General features: G+C 43.0%; 1 protein-coding gene across 3 annotated transcripts in view; it reads right to left on the bottom strand.

Annotated features, from left to right (window-relative positions):
* The window catches only part of LOC143032340 (nucleosome-remodeling factor subunit NURF301-like), a 311934-nt gene that overhangs the window by 127743 nt on the left and 161602 nt on the right, over window positions 1–22589 (bottom strand). For all 3 annotated transcript variants that reach the window (XM_076196918.1, XM_076196919.1, XM_076196920.1), the window contains one exon: window positions 13773–14048. In XM_076196918.1, the coding sequence (XP_076053033.1) occupies window positions 13773–14048 (276 nt within the window). The remainder of the gene's footprint in view (window positions 1–13772; window positions 14049–22589) is intronic.

Here is a 22589-nt window from a genome sequence, read left to right as displayed (position 1 = left end):
TCGGGCTGCGTCAAATTCTTTCTCATATATACTTCCTCACCCCACATCCCCCTCCCACATCACAGCATCATCTATACACAACCCCTCTCCTTTCCTCTCCCGTCCTTCCTCCACAAACATTCCTCTCTTTTGTAATGCCCTTTTCACCCCATCCATCCATCTCATCCTTGGACAACCCCTCATATTCACTCCTTCCACACTTATTTTACATATCTTTCTTCACTCATTCTTTCCATGTGTCCAAACCATCCTAATACTCTTTCATCAACCCTATCTCCCAGTTCCCTTTCCACCCCTGTTCTCCTCCTCACCTCCTCATTTCTCACTCTATCTAGCCTAGTAACCCCTATCATACTTCTCAGACATTTCATCTCAAAAACATTCAAACTCCTTCTCTCTTCCTCTCTTATGTTCCATCTTTCTGCCCCATACAATGCTGTTGGCACAATCACTCCTTCACATAACCTCCTCTTAGCATCCATTCCCAGATGTCTATTTCTCATTACACTTTTCAATCCACCAAGGGCATTTACTCGTTTCTCTCAATCTACATTCTACCTCCACCCCCACTCCTCCCTTTCCTCCCACATTCGCACCCAAGTATCTAAAACTATCCACTTCCTCCAGTCTTTCACCCTTAATGCTCACTTCCAGCCTGCTGTCATTCTCCCCTCTTGTACATCTCATCACCTTACTTTTGCCCACATTTATCTTGAGCTTCCTTCTTTCACACACCTTCTCAAACTGTCACTAACTTCCTCAATCCCTCCTCTAATCCTGCTACAAGCGCAGTGTCGTCAGCAAACAACAACTGGCTCACCTCCCACTTTTCTCCATTTTCTTTAATCATCTCCAACCCCTGACCCAATACCTTTGCATTCACCTCTCGCACCACCCCTTCCATGTATAAATTGAACAGCCAGGAGGACATAACATATCCCTGATGAAGTCCCACTTTTACCTCAAACCATTCACTCTCTCCATTTCTAATCCTAACACAAGCTCTACTACTCTTGTAAATACTCTTGACTGCTCTTAACAGCTTTCCTCCTCTCCCATATATCTGCAGTACCTCCCAAATTGCCTTCCTGTCTACGCTGTTGTAAGCCTTTTCCAGATCAATAAAAGCCCAAAAAACATCCTTACCTTTTCCTATAGCTTTCTCACATATCTGTCTTACCACAAAGATCTGATCTACACAACCCTTACCTGTCCTAAAACCACACTGTTCCTCACCAATCACTCCCTCTCTTCCTCTCCTAATCCTCTCAATCAAGATCCTCCCATAAGGCTTCCCAACTACACTCAACAAGCTGATCCCTCTGAAACTACTACACTCACACTTGTCCCCCTTTCCCTTGTAAAGTGGAACTATACAGGCACTCCTCCAGTCCTACGGCACTCTACCCTCTCTTAAACAAACATTAAATAACCTCACCAGCCAGTCCACCATAACTGTACCTCCTTTCTTCAGACATTCTGCATGGCATCCATCCAGACCAGGTGCCTTACCTGCTCTCATCATCTTAACAGCTGCTTTCACTTCATCCTTCCCTATTTCTCCTCCATTTTCCTCACTCATCACTCTCATTTTCTTAGCGCTTCCCACTGCAACTACCTTTCCCTCCCTATCCTCCTTCACATTTAGCAACTCCCTAAAACATTCTGCCCACCTTCCTCTCACTGCCTTCTCTTCCATTATCATCTCTCCATCTGCACCTTTTACCTTGTCTTCTCTACTTGATTTGCGAGGAATGTCTGTAGAGGAGGGACAGAAGAGGACAGAAGGTAGGGGTGAATGGAGAAGGGTTGTGTATAGATGAGGCTGTGATGCATGAGGGGGAGTGGGTGGGGGATGGGGGGTGAGAAAGTATGTACACTCACTATCCGAGTTACGACCTGTGCGACTTACGTCCACCCGTACTTACGACTGCATTCAGCAGATGCCTACATGCACATATTATGAGTTTAGTGGTTTACTGTACGTTTGCACGTGGCGTCCAGCATCCCGTACGACAGTTGCAGCAGCACAGCCCAGCATCTCACCAAGGTTGCGCTGTCTGCCATAATTATGGCATTTCTACCATAATTTAGTGTGTGTCTACCATCTACCATACGATGTCTACCATATACCATAATTTTACTGGAATTGATATTATACCATATTTCGATTCCCAGTTCCCACCGATAATCAGGGCAGGTGGGAATGGTCAGAAAGGGCAGTTTTGCCAGATCGGTGATACACGCTTCCCCGAAAGCCAAGACAGACAGTCGGTTTACAGTAGTCCTGCATTCGTACTTTTCATTCTGGTTCGAGTTCTCTATTGGTCGAAAGTCGAAAGCTGTAGTGTACGAACATGGATACAAATAGCTTTAACCCAAGTCTATGATATTCCTGGAGTTCTGAAGTATAATATCTTATATTCAATAAAACAATATATCTCACTGTACTATTCCATGCATAAAATATTTATTTGATGAAATAACGCTATGCTATGATTATCGTTCTTTTCTTACGAAGAGAGACCGAACGTTTTCGCATGGGAGGCAACGATTGAGCCCAGTGCATAGAAGCGAATCTTGTACTTGTTTTCATGTACATTTGAGGGAATTATTTTAAATGTTATTAAGCCTTTATTACTTCAACCTCTTTATATTAATTATGCCTCGACCGTACGCATGAAGTGTAGATGACGTGCAACCAAATAGTGGATTTTATTTTTTATTATTATTATTTTTTTTTTACATATTTTCTATTTTTTATATTTTGTATCTTTGTGTTAATTTGTATTTTCGGTCTCTAATAAGAATCCTGTGTAATATATTTTCTTTCTTTACCCTATCCTATTAATCTATTATTATTAATTTATTATTTAGTATAACAATCAAAGAGTATTGGACATTTTGCATACACTGAGAATGTTCTACAATGAGGCCACAAACGAAACATTTGAGCTGGATTTACGCTCTGCATCATATACGGTCCGAGTTACGACCGTTTCGACTTGCGACCGGTTGGTCGGAACCGATCTAGGTCGTAACTCGGATAGTGAGTGTATAAGAAAAAAAATTGACGCAGCCCGAAGGGATTTCTCCCCGTCTTCTCCTTTTCTGCATGAGGGGACGGAGAAGGGGGGGTCCCCAAATTTATGAAGCGGCCTTGCTGTGGATGTGCTGCATCTTGCGACACTGCTTCTGACCCAGGGCGGTGGACAGGATATAGGGATGACCCATCATCCAGGAGGTGCCAAGATAGGAGGGAGGGAGGAGGGTGGAGGGGAGTGGAATATATGGGAAATGAAATGGGTGGGAGTGATTTCTATGCCTTTTCTTTTTGGCTACCCTCCATGTAAGGGTATATGTATGTATTTACCTAGTTGTATTTTGCGGGAAGGGGAGCTATGCTCATGGTGTCCCGCCATTGTATCTCGCAGTGTCTAGTTTGCTTTTAAACTCATGAATGGTTTTTGCGCATACTATTTCATTATCCAGTTTGTTCCAAGTGTCCAATACTCTATGTGGAAAACTGTTTTTCTTCAGTTCTCTTCTATACATACATACATATACCAAGGCTTTTTCCCCCTTACAAGGGAGGTAGCCAAAAAGGGAAAGGCATAAAAACACTCCCACCCATTTCATCCCTACATACACTCCACACCCCTCCCACCCTCCCTCTCATCTGAGCACCTCCTGGATGACGGGTCATCCCTGCACCCTGCCCACCGCCAAGTCCTCTTGTGTATGTATGTTTGTATGTATGTTCTATACTTGATTTGCCTCCTCTCTCTTTCAATTTCCTTCCAAAACATCTTTTTATTGCTTTCAAAATTTTCTGTCATACTCTTACCCCACTTCACATCTGCTCTCCTCTTTGTTTCCTTTATCTTATGCTTAATTTCCCTTCTCTTTACTTTGTACCTCTCATACATTTCCCTCGTCCTAATTTGTAGCCAAATTATGAATACCTGTTTCTTCTCTTCTACACCTAAATTTGCTTCCTCATCCCACCACTCACTACCCTTCCTTCTATTTCCTCCCACCTTCCTTGTTCCACACACCATCTTTGCACACTTTATGACTCCCTCCTTGAACCATCCCCATTCCTCCTCCACTCCTAGTTCTACTCTATCCTTTACTCCCTCCCACTCCTCTTTCAGCTTCTTATATTAATTCTCCTTTTTTTTTTTTATCATTTAAGCAGTTCACTCTAAGTACCTCCCTACTTTCTGTCCTTTTCTTCTTTCTCCACCTATTCTCCACTCTCAATTTACCTTCCACCAGAAAATGATCTGATATTCCCCCATTTTCTCCCCTTAGAACATGTACATCCTTAACTCTTCCTACCATACTCCTGGTCACCACTATATAGTCCATTAATGCTCTCTCTGCCACCCTTTCATCCACCACCCTCTGCCACCCTTTCATCCACCACCCTCTCCCATGCTTGACTTTCTTCTTAAAGACTGTATTTGCTATCAACTCTCTTTCAAGACACATCTCCACCATTAATTCTCCACTACGATTTTTACCTGGAACTCCATACTTTCCAATCACTCCGTCTATTGGTTCATTTACAACCCTAGCATTAAGGTCTCCCAATAAAACTACATTGACATTTCTTCCTAATCCCTCTATGCACTCATTCATATCTACCCAAAATGCCTCCCTTTCCTATATGGACTACTCACTACCAGGTCCATATGCACTTACAAAAACCCACATCTCCCTTCCCAGCTTCACCTTCATCCACATCAACCTTGATGAAACCTCCTTCCACTCCACTACCTGTTTACTTATCTCTTCACTTACTAGTATAGCCACCCCTTCTTTACCTCGTCCCCTCTTCACTCCTAAGTACCTCCCAGCTACACTCCCAAACTCACAGTTGCCCTTTCCTTTCATTTTAGTTTCACTCAAAGCCAGTACATCCATCTTTCTTCTCACAAATATACTACCTATCTCTTCCCTTTTACTCTCATCTGTACCACATCCACACACATTAAAAGACTCAAACCTTAGGGTACTGGTTGGAAAACTCCCAGACCATCTTATGCCTTTACTTTTTTTTTTTAGGAATGTCCCCTTTTGGGGCTACAGGTAGTAGGACTCCTAATCCCATCCCCTGTCCCATTTTTTGTCGCCTTTTATGACTCAAGTGGAAAGACTTGGTGGTAGCATTCTCTTCCCCCACCACAGGGTTGGCAAAAAAAGGAAATGAATATTCAGAGAAATGGTACAGGACAGTAACAAGGGGTTGGGGGACAGCATAACAGAGGGATAGTTGTAGTATAAAAGTGTCATCATTTCTCTATGAACAGAGTTTTCCTCTATCACAGACAAAATGATGTGTGGCTCTGGTCTGTAGGGGCACCCCATATAGACCCTAAAGTATCAACTGCATGCTACTTTGCCACAATAACATGCAGCCAAACAAGAAATAGAAAAGCTATGCCAGGGAAATTATAAATATACAGAAGAACTAGAAATGGCAAAAATTATGAGCAATCATTTCAAATCGGTATTCACAACTGAGAACTCACCTAACTGTGAGGGAATAGAGAGACAGAAATCCCCCCAATGAAGGAAATAACTGTAACACAGAAGGAAATCAGCGACCAAATAAAAAAACCTTGATGTCAGAAAATCGCATGATCCTAATGGAATTGCAAATTGAATACTGAAAGAATGCATAGAGGAGTTAATGGATAAAATATAAAATATAATCAAATGCTCGCTCAAAGAAGGAAAGGTACCACATGACTGGAAAAATGCAAATATCGTCCCAATATATAAAGGAGGAAACAAGGAAAATCCAGCTAATTACAGACCGGTCTCCCTAACAAGCACAGTAGCAAAAATATGTGAAAAAGTGATCAAAAGTAGATGGGTTATGCCTGGAAGAATAAACTATACTGAATCAAGATCAATTTGGATTTAGACAAGGAAAATCATGTACAACAAACCTGATCTGCTTCTATTTGAGACTAATAGCTATAATACAAGAGAGGGATGGATGGGCAGACTGTGCCTATCTAGACCTACAAAAAGTATTAGATAAGGTACCACATAAGAAATTAATAAGAAAAATAGAATCAATAGGTGGCATCAGAGGAAAATTATTGGGATGGATGGAAGACTTCCTGTCTGGGAGAAAAATGAGGGTAGTAACTAGAGACAAATACTCGAAATGGGAAGAAATGATAAGTGGTGTCCCGCAAGGGTTGATGCTGGCTCCAATCATGTTTGCTATATATATATATATATATATATATATATATATATAAATGACATGGATGAAGGAGTGGAGTGTTATATGAATTTCTTCACAGATGATGCAAAAATACTAAAGAAAGTAAGAACAGGAGGATTGTGAATCATTACAATCAGACCTGGATAAAATCTGGAAATACTAAAAAATGGGAAGTGAACTTCAATATCAAGAAATGTAGCATAATGGAGTTTGGAAAAAGTAAAAAAGAATATAAGAAAATTATAAAATTGGTAAAGAAGATATCAAAAAAGTGAACTCGGAAAGAGAGCTTGGAGTAATAATCAGCAAAGACATGACACCAGACAAATATATCAACAAAATAGTCGGAGAAACCTTCAACCTATTAAGCTCAATCAAAGTGGCATTTGACTATTTGGATAAAGAAATTATTAAAAAACATCAGTTACATTAATAAGACCAAAACTGGAATACACAGTGACACTATGGACACCCAGTACTAAAATGAATATAAAGAAATTAGAAAGAATACTGAGAGCAACGACAAAGTTGGCACCAGCTCTTTCCAAATTAACATACGAACAAAGATTATCCAAATTCGAACTATCAACACTGGAGCAGAGAAGAGAAAGAAGAGATCTACTATATATAGAATCATGAAAGGAATGGAAATCCTTGATACATACACATACCAAAGGCTTTTTTCTCCCTTACACAAGGGGGTAGCCAAAAAGAAAAATGCATAGAAACCATTCCCACCCACTCCATCTCCTACATAATTCACTCCCCTCCCTCCCTTTCATCTTGGCACCTCCTGGATGACGGGTCATCCCTGCATCCTGTCCACTGCCCTGAGTCAGAAGCAGTGTTGCAAGACACAGCACATCCAAAGCAAGGCCGCTTCAATAATTCGGCGACCCCCTCTCCATCCCCTCATGCAGAAAAGGAGAAGACGGGAAGAAATCCCTTCAGGCTGCATCAAATTATTTCTCATACACACTTCCTCACCCCCCCATCCCCCACATATTCCCTCTAATGCATCACAGCATCATCCATACACAACCCTTCTCCATGCACTCCTATCTTCTCTCCTCTCCCATCCTTCCTCAACAGACATTCCTCTTTTGTAATGCCCCTTTTACCCCATCCATCCATCTCATCCTAGGACGCCCCCTCATATTCACTCCTTCCACACCTCTTTTACTAATCTTTCTTCACTCATTCTTTCCATGTGTCCAAACCATCCTAATACTTTTTCATCAACCCTATCTCCCAACTCCCTTTCTGCCCCTGTTCTCCTTCTCACATCCTCATTTCTCACTCTATCCAGCCTAGTAACCCCTATCATACTTCTCAAGACATTTCATCTCAAACACATTCAAACTCCTTCTCTCTTCCTCTCTTATGTTCCATGTTTCTGCCCCATACAGTGCTGTTGGCACAATCACTCCTTAATATAACCTCCTCTTAGCATCCATTCCCAGATGTAGTAACCCCTATCATACTTCTCAAGACATTTCATCTCAAACACATTCAAACTCCTTCTCTCTTCCTCTCTTATGTTCCATGTTTCTGCTCCATACAGTGCTATTGGCACAATCACTTCTTCATATAACCTCCTCTTAGCATCCATTCCCAGATGTCTATTTCTCATTACACTTTTTAATCCACCAAGGCATTTACTCGCTTCTCAATCTACATTCTATCTCCACCCCCACTCCTCCCTTTCCTGCCACATTTGCACCCAAGTATCTAAAACTATCCAATTCCTCCACTCTCTCTCCCTTAATGCTCACTTCCAGCCAGCTGTCATTCTCCCCTCTTGTATATCTCATCACCTTACTTTTCCCCACATTTATCTTCAACTTCCTTCTTTCACACACCTCAAACTCTGTCACTAACTTCCTCAAACTCTCCTCTGATCCTGCTACAAGCACAGTGTCGTCAGCAAACAACAACTGGCTTTTTTCCCCACTTTTCTCCATTTTCTTTAACCATCTCCAACCCCTTACCCACCACCCTTGCATTCACCTCTCGCACCACCCCATCCATGTATAGATTGAACAGCCAGGGTGCCATAACACATCCCTGACGAAGTCCCACCTTAACCTCAAACCTTTCATTCTCTCCATTTCCAATCCTAACACAAGCTCTACTACTCTCATAAAAACTCTTGACTGCTCTTAACAGCTTTCCTCCAATCCCATATATCTGCAGTACCTCCCACAGTGCCTTTCTGTCTACCTTGTCGTAAGCATTTTCCAGACCCATGATGGGGGTTACTAGGCTAGATAGAGTGAGAAATGAGGAGGAGAGGAGGAGAACAGGGGTGGAAAGGGAGTTGGGAGATAGGGTTGATGAAAGAGTATTGGGATGGTTTGGACACATGGAAAGAATGAGTGAAGAAAGACTAGTAAAAGAGGTATGGAAGGCAGATGTGGAGGGAGTGAACATGAAGGGACGTCCTAGGATGAGGTGGATGGATGGGGTGAAGGGGGCTTTGGGGAAGAGGGGAATGTCTGTTGAGGAAGGATGGGAGAGGACAGAAGACGGGTGAATGAAGAATGGTTGTATATAGATGATGTTGTGATGCATGAGGTGGAATGGGTGGGTGATGGGGGGTGAGGTAGTATGTGTGAGCAAAATTTGATGCAGCCCAAAGGGATTTCTCCCCGTCTTCTCCTTTTATGCATGGGGGGGACGGAGAGGGGAGGGTCGCCAATTTAATGAAGTGGCCTTGCTGTGGATGTGCTGTGTTTTGTGACACTGCTTCTGACCCAGGGCAGTGGACAGGTGCAGGGATGGCCCGTCATCCAGGAGGGGCTAAGATGGGAGGGAGGGTGGAGGGGTGTGGAGTTTATTCAGGGATGGAATGGGTGGGAATGATTTTATGCCTTTTCCTTTTTGGCTACCTCCTTTGTAAGGGGGAAAAATCCTTGGTATATGTATGTATGTATAAAGGCCCAAAAAACATCCTTACCTTTTCCTATAGCTTTCTCACATATCTGTCTTACCACAAAAATCTGATCTACACAACCCTTACCTGTCCTAAACCCACACTGTCCCTCATTAATTACTCCCTCTCTTCCTCTCCTAATCCTCTCAATCAAAACCCTCCCATAAGACTTCCCAACTACACTCAACAAGCTGATCCCTCTGAAACTACCACACTCACACTTGTCACCCTTTTCCTCGTAATGCGGAACTATACAGGCACTCCTCCAGTCCTCCGGCACTCTACCCTCTCTTAAACAAACATTAAATAATCTCACCAGCCAGTCCACCATAACTGTACCTCCTTTCTTCAGACATTCTGCATGGCATCCATCCAGACCAGGTGCCTTACCTGCTCTCATCATCTTAACAGCTGCTTTCACTTCATCCTTCCCTATTTCTCCTTCATTTTCCTCACTCATCACTCTCATTTTCTTAGCGCTTCCCACTGCAACTACCTTTCCCTCCCTATCCTCCTTCACATCAAGTAACTCCCTAAAATATTCTGCCCACCTTCCTGTCTCTGCCTTCTCTTACATTATCAACTCTCCATCTGCACCTTTTACCTTTTCTTCTCTACTTGCTTCACCTCCTCTTCCTCTTCTAATTTCTTTCCAAAACATATTTTTATTACTTTCAATATTTTCTGTCATACTCTTACCCCATTTCACTTCTGCTCTCCTCTTTGCTTCCTTTATCACATGCTTAACTTCCCTTCTCTTTACTTTGTACCTTTCATATGATTCCCTCGTTCTAATTTGTAGCCAATCTATGAATGCCTGCTTCTTCTCTTCTACAACCTTCTTTCCTTCCTCATCCCACCACTCACTACCCTTCCTTCTATTTCCTCCCGCCCTCCTTGTTCCACACACCATCTTTGCACACCTTATGACTCCCTCCTTGAACCATCTCTATTTCTCCTCCACTCCTAGTTCTACTCTATCCTTCACTCCCTCCCACTCCTCTCTCACCTTCTTATACTCATTCTCCTTTTCATTCTCATTTAAGTAGTTCACTCTACCTCCCTACTTTCTGCCCTTTTCCTCTTTGTTCACCTATTCTCCACTCTCAATTTACTTTCCACCAGAAAATGATCTGATATTCCCCCACTCTCTCCCCTTAGAACATGTACATCCTTAACTCTTCCTACCATACTCCTGGTCACAACTATATAGTCCATTAGCACTCTACCACCCTTCCATTCACCACCCTCTCCCATGTGTACTTATGCTTGACTTTCTTCCTAAACACTGTATTTCTAATCATCAACTCTCTTTCAAGACACATCTCCACCATGAACTCTCCACTATGATTTTTACCTGGAACTACATACTTCCCAATCACTCTGTCTATTGGTTCATTTCCTACCTTAGCATTAAGGTCTCCCAATACAACTACATTGACATTTCTCTCTAATCCCTCTATGCACTCCTTTATATCTACCTAAAAAGCCTCCCTTTCCTCTACGCTCTTCTCACTACCAGACCCATACGCACTTACAAAAACCCACATCTCCTTTCCCAGCCTCACCCTCATCCACATCAGCCTTGAAAAAAACCTTCCACTTCACTACACCCTTACCTATCTCTTCACTTACTAGTACAGCCACCCCTTCTCTCCGTTGTTCCCTCTTCACTCCTGAAAACCTCCCAACTACACTCCCAAACTCACACTCACCCCTCCCTTTCATTTTAGTTTCACTCAAAGCCAGCACATCCATCTTTCTTCTCACAAACATACTGCCTATCTCTTCCCTTTTACTCTCATCTGTACCACATCCATGCACATCATCCACTTCCATACGGTGATGCCTACGTAGGCGTCATGAGGAGCAAGTGGGTGTGCGATGATGTTGACATCAGCGTCTTGATTATATTTATTGTAGTCGTACCTACGTAACCTCCATTCTCTCTAAACTGGCTTCATCATATTTTCTATGGTTATCAAAATTCACGGGTGAAAGAGAAGGAACGATTGAGCACTGACTTTATTTTTTATAATGCGATTATTATGACGCAACATCGCACGTCGGGCAGCTAATGCTGCCAGACGTGCGATGTGCTCCAGAGTGAAGAGGTTAAAAGACCCAAACCTTAGGGTATTGGTTGGAAAACTCCCAGACTCTCTTATGCCTTTACTTTTTTTAGGAATGACCCCTTTGGGGCTACAGTTAGTAGGACTCCTAATCCCATTCCCCGTCCCATTTTTTGTCGCATCTTATGACTCAAGTGGGAAGACTTGGTGGTAGCATTCTCCTCCCCACCACAGGGTAGGCGAAAAAAGGAAATAAATATTCAGAGAAATGGTACAGGACAGTAATATGGGGTTGGGGGACAGCATAAGGGAGGGACAGGCGTAGTATAAAAGTGTCATCATTTCTCTATGAACAGAGTTTTCCTCTATCACAGACAAAATGATGTGTGGCTCTGGTCTGTAGGGGTGCCTCATACAGACCCTCAAGTATCAACTGTGTGCTACTCTGCCACAATAACATGCAGCCAATATCAGAGACGGGGCAGGAAATCCTTGATAGGAATGATTTACTAAAATGTGACAATGGAAAAACAAGAGGACACAAAAAGAAACTCAAAAAGGATAACTATAGAAGAGATCTGGAGAGAGAGAGAGAGAGAGAGAGAAAAAAAAAAAAAAAAAAAATCCCGCACAGAGTGCATATTAGGAATAATTTGGATAAAGAAACAGTGTGTGCAAACCCTATTCAAGATTTTAAGAAAAAACTTGATGCTGAAAGATACAAAGATGGGTCACCACAAGCATAGCTCCCTTCCCGTATAATACAACTTGGTAAATACATGGATGTGGCATAGCTAAGAATATATATGGGAAGAGACTGGTATCATTTATAAGAAGAAGGATGAATGTGTTAGCATCCCTTATATTAAAAATTTCTGCTCCACTCAGTGCCATGGGTAGTCAGTCCTTCATACAACCTTCTCTTTGTATTCATCCCCAACCCTCTATTTTTCATGACACTTTTCATTCCATCCTGACATTTACTTGCCTTTTTTTCCTCTATATATTTTACTTCCACATCCACTCCTCCCTATACTACCACATGCAACTCCAAATACTTAAAAATCTCCACTTCCACTACCCTCTTACCTTCATGCTGACACCTTACCTGCTACTACCATCACTCTTTGTACATCTCAATTTTACTTCTGACCACATTTAATGGACTTTCTCTTCTCACACACCCTCCCAAACTTCCATCATCATCACCACCCCTTTTGCATTTCATCACTTTAGTTTTGCCCACATTTACTCTCAACTCTCCTCTTACACACCTTTCTAAACTTGCATAAATGTACCATAAATATAAGAATTAGGTACACTCATATACCAACAGCTTTTCCCCCCTTACAAGGGAGGTAGCCAAGGTCAAAGGCATAAATCCACTCCAGCCATTTCATCCCTACATACTCCACTCCCATTCACCACCCCTCCCTCACTCTTTTCTTGGCTCCTCCTGGATAACAGGTCATCTCTGCATCTTGCCCACTGCCATGGGTCAGAAGCAATGTAGCAAGACATAACAGCCTGCTTCATTTAATCAGTGACCCCCCTCTCCATCCCCTCATGTAGAAAAGAGAAGACAGGGAGAAATCCCTTTGGGCTGCATCAAAATATCATTCACACATACTCTTTCATGCCCCTATCCCCCACCCACTCCCTTCCATGCATCACAGCATCATCCATACACAACCATTCTCCACTCACCCCTATCTTCTGTCTTCTCACTTCTTTCCTCAACAAACATTCCCTCTTTCCCAATGTCCCTTTTACCCCCATCCATCCATCTCATCCTTGGTTGCCCCTTCATATTCATTCCCTCCACCTCTGCTTTCCACACCTCTTTTACTAATCTGTCTTCACTTATTCTTTCCATGTGTGCAAACCAAAGAATTAGGTGGACAGGAATACATATACATATACCAAGGATTTTTCCCCCTTACAAGGGAGGTAGCCAAAAAGGAAAAGGCATAAAATCATTCCCACCCATTCCATCCCTGAATACACCCCACACCCCTCCACCCTCCCTCCCATCTCAGCACCTCCTGGATGACGGGTCATCCCTGCACCTTGTCCACTGCCCTGGGTCAGAAGCAGTGTCACAAGACACAGCACATCCACAGCAAGGACGCTTCATTAAATCGGCGACCCCCCTCTCTGTCCCCCCCATGCATAAAAGAAGACAGGGAGAAATCCCTTTGGGCAGTGTCAAATTTTGCTCACACATACTACCTCACCCCCCATCCCCCCACCCATTCCACCTCATGCATCACATCATCATCCATATACAGCCATTCTCCATTCACCCCTGTCTTCTGTCCTCTCCCATCCTTCCTCAAAAGACATTCCCCTCTTCCCCACAGCCCCCTTCACCCCATCCATCCACCTCATCCTAGGACGTCCCCTCATGTTCACTCTCTCCACATCTGCCTTCCATACCTCTTTTACTAGTCTTTCTTCACTCATTCTTTCCATGTGTCCAAACCATCCTAATACTCTTTCATCAATGACTTACATGAATTTCAATCTGTAGCTCTTTTTCTAACTGGGCTCTCTTTTTAAGGATATCTTTCTTCAGAAGATCTTTGTGTTTGCACAACATATTTTCCAATTTGTGCTGTATGGCTTGTTTCCTCTTAGCATCCAACATTTCTGCCTTTTCAGTTGCTTTTTTACGACACTTATTTGACTCGGAGGATTTCGATTCTGTTCTAGTTCTTTTTGGCCTGGCTTTTGGTGTTGCTGCTGGAACTGGGCTTGCTTCTTGTCGAGGATCCCATTCAGAATCGTCCTGCCAAAAGAATAAGTGACCTTACAACTTTGTAAAATTACAACATGGTAGAACTTATGGCTTATGGGAGGGTTTTAATTGAGAGAATTAGGAAAGGAACAGAGGGAGTAAAGAGAATGCATGGATCAGATTTTTGTGGTAAGGCAAATTTGTGAACGTCTTTGACAAAAGGTAAGAATGTTTTTGGGAGGTATTGTAGATATATGGGATTGGAGTAAAGCTGTTCTGGGCAGTCAAGAGTTCTTATGAGCATAGTAGAGCTTGTGTTAGAGCTGGATATGGAGAGAGTGAGTGGTTTTAGATAAAGATGAGGTTGCATCAGAGCTGTGTCTTGTCGCCATGGATGGGGTGGTGCAGGAGGACACAAGGGTAATGGGCTGGGGATTGGAGATTGTTGAAGATAGTGGGGAGGCGAGTCAGTTGTTGCTTGCAGACGACACTGTGCTTGTGGCAGGGCCAGAGAAGGGATTAATACATCTAGTGACTGAGTTTGGGAAGGTATGTGATACAAGAAAGTTGAAGGTATATGTGAGTAAAAGTAAGATGGTGAGATGTACAAGGGGAGAGGATGGCAATGAGTTGGATGCTGGAGGAAGCAGAGTTTAAGTATTTGGCATTACATGTGGCAGGAAATAGAGGAGTGGGGATGAAGGTAATCTGTACATTGAGAGAAGCAAGAAAATGTCTTGGGGGAATGAAAAGAGTCATGAGAAATAGACATCTAGGAATGAATGTAAAAAGAAATATGATGAGGTGATTGTGCCTACAACATTATATGGGGCACAGACATGGAATTTAAGTGAGGCAAAAAGGAGAAATTTAAATGTGTTTGAGATGAACAGTTTCAGAAGTATGGCAGGGGTAGGTTGAATAGAGTGAGAAATGAGATGAGATGAAGAGCAGGGGTGGAAAAGGAGTTGTTGTTGTTGTTGTCATTCCCTAGACTGTCTGTCCGAGCAGTCCTGTCTCCCCAAGGAATGCCACAGCCGAAACTGGGTTTTCCCACAAATCCTTTATAGAGTGTATGTTGTGTTGTTTGTGTGCATGATTGTGTATAATGCAGTCTTCCATTATGTGTTGTATGGTATGGGGTGAAGTGTTACATCCTGGGCAGCTGTTCACAATGCAGCCTCTTCTGGTAGCTTAGAAGTGCTGGGTGGTGGCCGCACCGCAATCTGGCCAGGTGGACTCTGTCCTTTCGTGAGAGAGAGGATTCAAAAGGGTGGATATTAGGGGGTCTGGCATGCAGCAGTATGTTGTCTTTCAGTGTGTTAATGGAGCAGTGAGTGATATGATTATGAATATGTTTCCGAAGGCTGGTATTTGGTGGTTGTGGAGGAAGAGAAGAGAGTATTTGTGTGTGATACAGGTCTTTGGGTATTGTATTAATGTTTCTTGGTGTGTGTGGGTGTTCTGCTATGTAGTGTAGCGGGTGTGATGTGTTTGTGGTGGCTGCGGCAAGTGTTTGTGTGCCTCTCATGTCGAGGTGGAAAAGGAGCTGGCAGATAGGGCTGATGAAAGATTATTGGGATGGTTTGGGCACATGGCAAGAATGAGTGGAAAAAAAAAAAAAAAAAAATAGCAAGAGGTGTGAAAAGCAGAGGTGGATGGAGTAAATTTACTTCCACTTTTTTTGTACATCTCATCATCTTACTTTTACCCACATTTAATTCCAACTTTCTAACACCTTCCCATACTCCACCACAAACTGCCTTAATTCCTCCTCTGGCCCTGCCACAAGGGCAGTGTCATCTGCAAACAATAAATGCCTCTCCACCAACTTCTCACCACTATCTCTAACCATCTCCAACTACCTGCCCATTAGATCTGTATTTACCTCCCATACCATCCCATCCATGTACTCATTGAGCAGCCACAGTGACATGACACAGCACTGATGCAGCCCCACCTTTACCTCAAAACACTTACTCTCTCCATTTACAACCCTAACACAGGCTCTACTACATCACATATACCAAGGCCTTTTCCCCCTTTCAAGGGAAGTAGCCTAAAAGAAAAAGTCATAAACTCATTCCCACCCATTCCATCCCTAAATACACTCCACTCCCCTCCACCCTCCCTCTCATCTTAGCATCTCCTGGATGACGGGTCATCCCTGCACCTTGTCCACTGCCCTGGGTCAGAGGCAGTGTCGCAAGTCACAGCATATCCACAGCAAGGTCGCTTCATTAAATCGGCGACCCCCCTGTCTCTGTCCCCCCATGAATAAAAGGAGAAGACAGGGAGAAATCCCTTTGGGCTGCGTCAAATTTTGCTCACACATACTACCTCACCACCCATCCCCCCACCCATCCCACCTCATGCATCACAACATCATCCATATACAACCATTCTCCATTCACCTGTCTTCTATCCTCTTCCATCCTTCCTCAACAAATATTCCCCTCTTCCCTAAAGCCCTCTTCACCCCATCCATCCACCTCATCCTAGGACGTCCCCTCATGTTCACTCTCTCCACATCTGCCTTCCATACCTCTTTTACTAGTCTTTCTTCACTCATTCTTTCCATGTGTCCAAACCATCCTATTACTCTTTCATCAACCCTATCTCCAAACTCCCTTTCCACCCCTGTTCTCTTTCTCACCCCATTTCTCACTCTATCTAGCCTAGTAACCCCCATCATACTTCTCAGACACCTCATCTCAAACACATTCAAACTCCTTCTCTCTTCCTCTCTTATGTTCCATGTTTCTGCCCCATACAGTGCTGTTGGCACAATCACTCCTTCATACAGTCTCCTTTAGCATCCATTCCCAATGTCTATTCCTCATTACACTTTTTAATCCACCAAGGCATTTACTCGCTTCTCTCAATCTACATTCTACCTCCATCTCCACTCCACCTTTTCCTGCCACATTTGCACCCAAGTATCTAAAACTATCCACTTCCTCCAGTCGCTCTCCCTTTATGCTCACTTCCAGTCTGCTGTTACTTTCACCCCTTGTACATCTCACCACCTTACTTTTACCCACATTTATCTATACAGGCCATTCAGGCTCTACTACTCTCATAAAAACTCTTGATTGACCTAAACAGCTTTCCCCAATCCCATGTATCTGCAATACCTCCCACAGTGCCTTCCTGTCTACCCTGTCATAAGCCTTCACCAAATCCATAAAGACCCAATAAACATCCTTAACTTTTGTCAAAGCCCTCTCACAAATTTGCTTTACCACAAAAATCTGATCCATGTATGCTCTATGTTTCCTAAACCCACACTAACCTCACCAATTACTTCCTGTTCCTCTCCTAATCCTCTCAATTAAAACCCTCCCATAACCCTTTCCTTGCTTACTTTAGCTTGCTTACTACATTCAACAAACTCCATTAGAAACAACTACAACTACATTTGTCCCCTTTCCTTAAGTAAAAGGAACTATACAGGCCATTCCTCCAGCACTCTCCTCCCCATAGACATACATTAAACAACCTCACTTGCCAGTCTGGGGTATTGGCTGCATGTTGTTTTGGCAGAGTAGCATGCAGTTGATACTTTAGAGTCTATATGGACCACCCCTAAAGACCAGAGCCACACATCATTTTGTCTGTGATAGAGGAGGACTCTGTTCATAGAGAAATGGTGACATTTTTATTATACCGCTACTGTCCCTCCGTTATGCTGTCCCCAACCCCTTCTTGCTGTCCTGTAACATTTCTCTGAATATTAATTTCCTTGTTTTGCCTACCCTGTGGTGGGGGATAGAATGCTGCCACCAAGTATTCCCACTTGAATCGTAAGAGGCAAGAAAAACGGGACAGGGTTTAGGACTAGGAATCCTTCTCCCTGTAGCCCCACAGGGAATGTGACATTCCAAAAAAAAGTAAAGGCATAAGAGGGTATAGGAGTTTTCCAACCAGTACCCTAAGGTTTGGGTCTTTTAATGTTTGTGGATGTAGTACAGATAAGAGTAAAAGGGAAGAGATAGGTAGTATGTTTATGAGAAGAAAGATGGATGTGTTGGTGTTCAGTGAAATTAAGTTGAAAGGGAGGGGCAAAGTGTGAGTTTGGAAGTGTAGTTGGGAGGTTATCAGGAGTGAAGAGAGGGCAAGGGAGAGAAGGGGTGGCTATACTAGAAAGTGAAGAGATAGGTAAATGTGTAGTGGAGTGGAAGGAGGTTTCTTCTAGGTTAATGTGGATGAAGGTGAAACTGGGAAAGGAGATGTGGGTTTTTGTATGTGCATATGGGCCTGGTAGTGAGAAGTGTAGAAAAAAGGGAAGCTTTTTGGATAGATTTAAATGAGTGCATAGAAGGATTAGGGAGAAACGTCAATGTAGTATTATTGGGAGACCTTAATGCTAGGGTAGGAAATGAACCAATAGACAGAGTGGTTGGGAAATGTGGAGTTCCAGGAAAGAATTGTAGTGGAGAGTTGATGGTGGAGATGTGTATAGAATTGATGATAGCAAATACAGTGTTTTGGAAGAAAGTCAAGCATAAGTACACATGGGAGAGGGTGGTGGATGTAAGGGTGGTAGATAGAGCGTTAATGGACTATGTATTGGTAGATAGGAGTATAATAGGAAGAGTTAAGGATGTACATGTTCTAAGGGGAGAGAGTGGGGGAATATCAGATCACTTTTTGGTGGAAGGTAAATTGAGAGTGAAGAGGAAAAGGACAAAAGGTAGGGAGGTGCTTAGAGTGAACTGCTTAAATGAGAAAGAAAAGGAGAAGGAGTATAAGAAGAAGCTATGAGAGGAGTGGGAGGGAGTGAAGGATAGAGGAGAACTGAGAGTGGAGGAGGAATGTGGATGGTTTAAGGAAGGAGTCATAAGGTGTGCAAAGAAGGTATGTGGAACAAGAAGGACAGGAGAAATAGAAGGGTAGTGAGTGGTGGGATGAGGAAACAAAGAAGGTTATAGAAGAGAAGAAGCGAGTTTTCACAGATTGGTTATAAAATAGGATGAGGGAGTCATATGGGAGGTACAAAGAAAAGAGAAGTAAAGCATAAGATAAAGGAGCCAAAGAGGAGAGCAGATGTGAGATGGGTAAGAGTATGACAGAAAAATTTGAAAGTAATAAAAAGATGTTTTGGAAAGAAATTAAGAGAGGAAGAGGTGCCGAATCAAGTAGAGAAGAAAAGGTAAAAGGTGCAGATAGAGAGTTGATAATGGAAGAGAAGGCAGTAAGTGGAAGATGGGCCGAGTATATTAGGGAGTTGCTCAATGTGAAGGAGAAAAGGGAGGGAAAGGTAGCTGCAGTGGGAAATACTAAGAAAATGACATGATGAGTGAGGAAAATGGAGGAGAAATACATACATACATATACCAAGGCTTTTTCCCCCATATAAGGGAGGTAGCCAAAAAGGAAAAGGCATAAAAACATTCCCACCCATTCCATCCCTGAATACACTCCACACCCCTCCACCCTCCCTCTCATCTTAGCACCTCCAGGATGACGGGTCATCCCTGCACCTTGTCCACTGCCCTGGGTCAGAAACAGTGTCGCAAGACACAGCACATCCACAGCAAGGCCGCTTCATTAAATCGGCGTCCCCCCATGCATAAAAGGAGAAGACGGGTAGAAATCCCTTCGGGTTGCATCAAAATTTGCTCATACATACTACCTAACCCCCCATCCCCCCACCCATTCCACCTCATGAAATCACAACATCATCCATATACAACCATTCTCCATTCACCCCTGTCTTCTGGCCTCTCCCGTCCTTCCTCAAAAGACATTCCCCTCTTCCCCAAAGCCCCCTTCACCCCATCCATCCACCTCATCCTAGGACGTCCCCTCATGTTCATTCCCTCCACATCTGCCTTCCATACCTCTTTTACTAGTCTTTCTTCACTCATTCTTTCCATGTGTCCAAACCATCCTAATACTCTTTCATCAACCCTATCTCCCAACTCCCTTTCCACCCCTGTTCTCCTCCTCACCTCCTCATTCCTCACTCTATCCAGCTTAGTAACCCCCATCATACTTTTCAGACACCTCATCTCAAATACATTCAAACTCCTTCTCTCTTCCTCTCTTATGTTCCATGTTTCTGCCCCATACAGTCTGGAGAAATAAGGAAGGATAAAGTGAAGGCAGTTGTTATGATGAGAGCAGGTAAGGCACCTGGTCTGGATGGATGTCATGCAGAATGTCTAGAGAGAGAGAGAGAGAGAAAAAAAAAAAGTACAGTGATGGTGGACTGGCTGGTGAGGTTATTTAATGTTTGTTAAGGAGAGGGTAGAGTGCCGGAGGAATGGAGGAGTGTCTGTATTCTTCCACTCTACAAGGGAAAAGGGGACAATTGCAAGTGTTGTAATTTCAGAGGGATTAGCTTGTTGAGTGTAGTTGGGAAGGCTAATGGGAGGATCTTGATTGAGAGGATTAGGAGAGGAACAGAGGGAGTAATTGGTGAGGAACAGTGTGGGTATAGAGTAGGTAGAGGTTGTGTAGATCAGATGTTTGTGGTAAGACAGATATGTGAGAAAGCTATAGAAATAGGTAAGGATGTTTTTTGGGCTTTTATGGATCTGGAAAAGGCTTATGACAGGGTAGATAGGAAGGCACTGGTGGAGGTTTTGCAGATATACGGGATAGGAGGAAAGCTTTTAGGAGCTGTCAAGAGTTTTTACAAGAGTAGTAGAGCGTGTGTCAGGATTAGAAATGGAGAGAGTGAGTGGTTTGAGCTAAAGACGGGACTTCGTCAGGGATGTGTTATCCCTGGCTGTTCAAATTTATACATGGATGGGGTGGTGCAAGAGGTAAATGCAAGGGTGGTGGGTCAGGGATTGGAGATGATTAAAGAGAACGGAGAAAAGGGGGGAGGTGAGCCAGCTGTTGTTTGTGGACGACACTGCACATGTAGCAGGATCAGAGAAGGGATTCAGGAAGTTAGTGACAGAGTTTGGGAGAGTGTGTGAAAGAAGGAAGTTGAAGATAAATGTGGGTAAAAGTAAGGTGATGAGATGTACAATGGGTGAAAGTGGCAGCAGACTGGAAGTGAGTATTAAGGGAGAGAGATTGGTGGAATTAGATAGTTCTAGATACTTAGTTCCGAATGTGGCAGGAAAGAGAGTAGTGGAGGTGGAGGTAGAGTGTAGATTGAGAGAAGCGAGTAAATGCCTTGGTGGATTAAAAAGTGTAATGAGAAATAGACATTTGGGAATGGATGCTAAGAGGAGATTGCATGAAGATGTGATTGTGCCAACAGCACTGTATGGGGCAGAAACATGGAACATAAGAGAGAAAGAGAGAAGGAGTTTGAATGTGTTTGAGATGAGGGTATCTGAGAAATATGATAGGGGTTACTAGGATGGATAAAGTGAGGAGGAGAGCAGGGATGGAAAAGAAGTTGGGAGATAGGGTGGATGGAAGAGTATTGGGATGGTTTGGACATATGGAGAGAATGAGTGAAGAAAGACTAGTAAAAGAGGTGTGGAAGGCAGATGTGGAAGGAGTGAACATGAGGGGGCGACCTAGGATGAGATGGATGGATGGAGTGAAGAGGGCTTTGGGGAAGAGGGGAATGTCTGTTGAGGAAGGACAGGGGAGGACAGAAGACGGGTGAATGGAGAATGGTTGTACAACCACTCCTCGTTTAACGACCTACTCGGTTAACAACAACGCAGAGTAACGACGGGCTTTATGAAAGACCAATATTCGTTTAACGTAAATCTCCCGAAGTTACAAAGTCGTGTACGATAAGTTGGCTGAGGCAAATATGTATGATGTTATAAATGAACTTGTACGGTTGGATATTAGCTGAGGTAAAGTGTTCTGAAGCTTAGGTCTACATTACCATCATGCAAGCTGCAAAAACTACCTAGGGTACAGTATATACCGGTATTGGTAAATTTTTAGTTTCGACCATGGGCGTAATATAGCAATAGAAAATTAATTTTTAATTTTGTAAATTATAATGTATCAACATAATATGCAATTTTGTGAGCGGAAATAAAAAGACAAAGAAGGTGCTAAAACAGATTTCGTAAGTAACAAAGTCGTGTCGGACGAATGGCACGCCATGTTTGTTATGATAGATGCCGACGTCAAAGAAATGAAAGGATGATAAATTAGTCTAACCTAAACTAAACTAACCTAACCTGTGTTTAATAAATCATTACCTGCAAATTAAATGTCATCCAGCTCGTCATCATTATCGTTGTGAGAGACGTTGGCGGGCTTTTCAACCACTCTCTCAGCTTACAGGGTATACAAAGTTCTTGCAGCTTGAAGGAATGCATGTATCTCTGCTCCATAACATTCCTTCAAGAAAATACACCTGGCAAGGTACTGTCGGAAGTACCGAGGCTGTCAATTGACAGACGACATGATGGTGTCCCAATCCTATGCTACCGACTTTGTTCATTAGCATATTTGCTTGTAGCAAGGTATTTTTTTATTTTCATTTCCGCCCACAATATTGCATATTACGTTGATACATTTTAATTTACAAAATTAATAATTAATTTTCTACTGCTATATTGCGTCCATGGTCGAAACTAAAAAATTACCCCGGTATTTTAATATGGAATGTCAGCATACGCGGATTTGGTCATACACGGTAATTCCAGGAAC

Source organism: Oratosquilla oratoria, chromosome 13 (assembly GCF_046742065.1).
Source record: "Oratosquilla oratoria isolate Oo_2021 chromosome 13, ASM4674206v1, whole genome shotgun sequence".
In the NCBI taxonomy this organism is placed as follows: domain Eukaryota; kingdom Metazoa; phylum Arthropoda; class Malacostraca; order Stomatopoda; family Squillidae; genus Oratosquilla; species Oratosquilla oratoria.
The sequence above is the reverse complement of the archived record's forward strand: the minus strand, read 5'-3'. Positions and strand labels throughout refer to the sequence as shown.